General features: G+C 41.2%; 1 protein-coding gene across 1 annotated transcript; it reads right to left on the minus strand.

The window, feature by feature from the left end:
* Positions 1 to 922, minus strand: LOC131648980 (uncharacterized). Its single transcript, XM_058918719.1, has 2 exons — positions 376 to 922; positions 1 to 260 (listed from the first exon to the last, which is right to left on the minus strand). The coding sequence occupies exons 1-2, from the start codon at positions 920 to 922 to the stop codon at positions 1 to 3; spliced, it is 807 nt and encodes a 268-aa protein (XP_058774702.1).
* Positions 923 to 1,608: the final 686 nt, after the last annotated feature.

Raw genomic sequence — 1,608 nt, forward strand, 5'->3', positions numbered from 1 at the left:
TTAAGAAGCAATAGTAGCAGCAAGGTCTTCATTTGGAGCGGGAACATAAGGCTCCAAAACCAAAGGAATGACCAGATGGGTAACCCTTGGTACAACAGGGATATCAAATGGATATGGCAAACCATACTCAACAACTCGATCATAAATCCACCTAAAATAAAGATCTGAAGGGATGTAGTTCCTTAGTCCCAATGCTCGCGTATCTACCTTCTTTACCGTGGACCAAGCTCTAATAAACAACTTCTTCTTCCCAGTTGTATCTGAATCATAATCAAAGTTTTCCGCGCTAAGGTATATGGAACGTTGTTTGTCTTTCAAAGCGAAACCAAACTGGTCGAGCTAATATGGGATTATAAGTTATTCCTCCTCGGGTACCAACAAGAGGTACATTTGGGAAATCTCCACAACTATCAAACAAATGGGTTCCTTCAAACTCTTTTTGGTTCCAAACGATATAATCGTACGAAAGCCTCTTGATTCTTTGAACCCAAGTCCCACCTTCTTCGTTCTTTATTACGAAACGGGGTAAGTGAGAAATAAACCACTTATGTAGAAGAGGTGCACATCCGAGAACGCAACCTTTTCCTTTAGATGATCGATGATGGATGGAATGCAACAAGTCACCCAATAAGGTAGGAACGGGATTATTGCTGATGAAGATCTTAATGGTAATCACATCCACAATTTTGTCGTAACGAGGGAATAAGACTTGCCCATAGATCAGGAAAGCGAGGACTTTTTCAAGAGCATCCATACTCACAACATTAATCAAGATTTCAGCTTGACCATACAAGAAGTCAATAGGCAAACCAGTGTATTCTCCTTTATTCACCCAAGCCTTTCTAATTTCTGATCGAGGCAAATGCAATGCAGCAGCAACATCTTCCAACTTAGGAATCTCTTCTTCGCCAGTGTAGGGCATCTGATCAAGTACCGGTAATCCTAGTATGGAGGAAAATTCCTCTAATGTGGGAACCAACTAAAAGTCCCTATAAGTAAAACAATGAAGGAGAGGATCATAAAACCGGATCATCGTGTTAAGGAGCGTTTCATCCACACGAACCAGGCTAATTAATATGTCAAGAGACTCGGAAAGCACAAAAGCACCAGAAACATTATCACAAAGAATCTTCAGAGATGTAGGCACTCCCTTGAAGCTGAGGTAGAAAGGCTTACGAACTTTGATTTCCATGACCTACAAAACAAATTATGGTTAACAATCTTTTAACTCCTTGGAATGAGTTAGCCATGATATGTATGAATGATTCATGGATGCATGAGTCACAAACACAGATAAGTCCACGCAAATCACACAATTTCCTTAGGTTTGGCTTGCATGGAGTTTGACCAGGTGGGATACCCTTCCCAAAGGTACATCTATGGATAAAGAGATTTCAGCAACGGGTTCTACTAGTGACCCAGAATTGTCAGCCCCTTCTAAAGCACCCTCGAACATGGTACATGCATACCACGCAATGATACTTTAGGAAGAAACCTATCTGAGCTGTAGTATCGGGTCGCGACCATTACTTGGCATGCACCAAGAATAGCCCTCCCACTACGTTCCTAAAAGTTAATATAGGTTAAAGGTGACTAAAGGTCCTTGAG

The sequence above is a fragment of the Vicia villosa genome, linkage group LG2 (genome assembly GCF_029867415.1).
Source record: "Vicia villosa cultivar HV-30 ecotype Madison, WI linkage group LG2, Vvil1.0, whole genome shotgun sequence".
NCBI lineage: Eukaryota > Viridiplantae > Streptophyta > Magnoliopsida > Fabales > Fabaceae > Vicia > Vicia villosa.

Bases quoted from the DNA above. Each gene is read 5' to 3' on its own strand.
- LOC131648980 (XM_058918719.1), bottom strand. From the start codon at position 922: ATGCCCTACACTGGCGAAGAAGAGATTCCTAAGTTGGAAGATGTTGCT. The intron at 261-375 runs GTACCCGAGGAG...ATTATGATTCAG, and splicing joins CCCAAATGTACCTCTTGTTG to ATACAACTGGGAAGAAGAAG.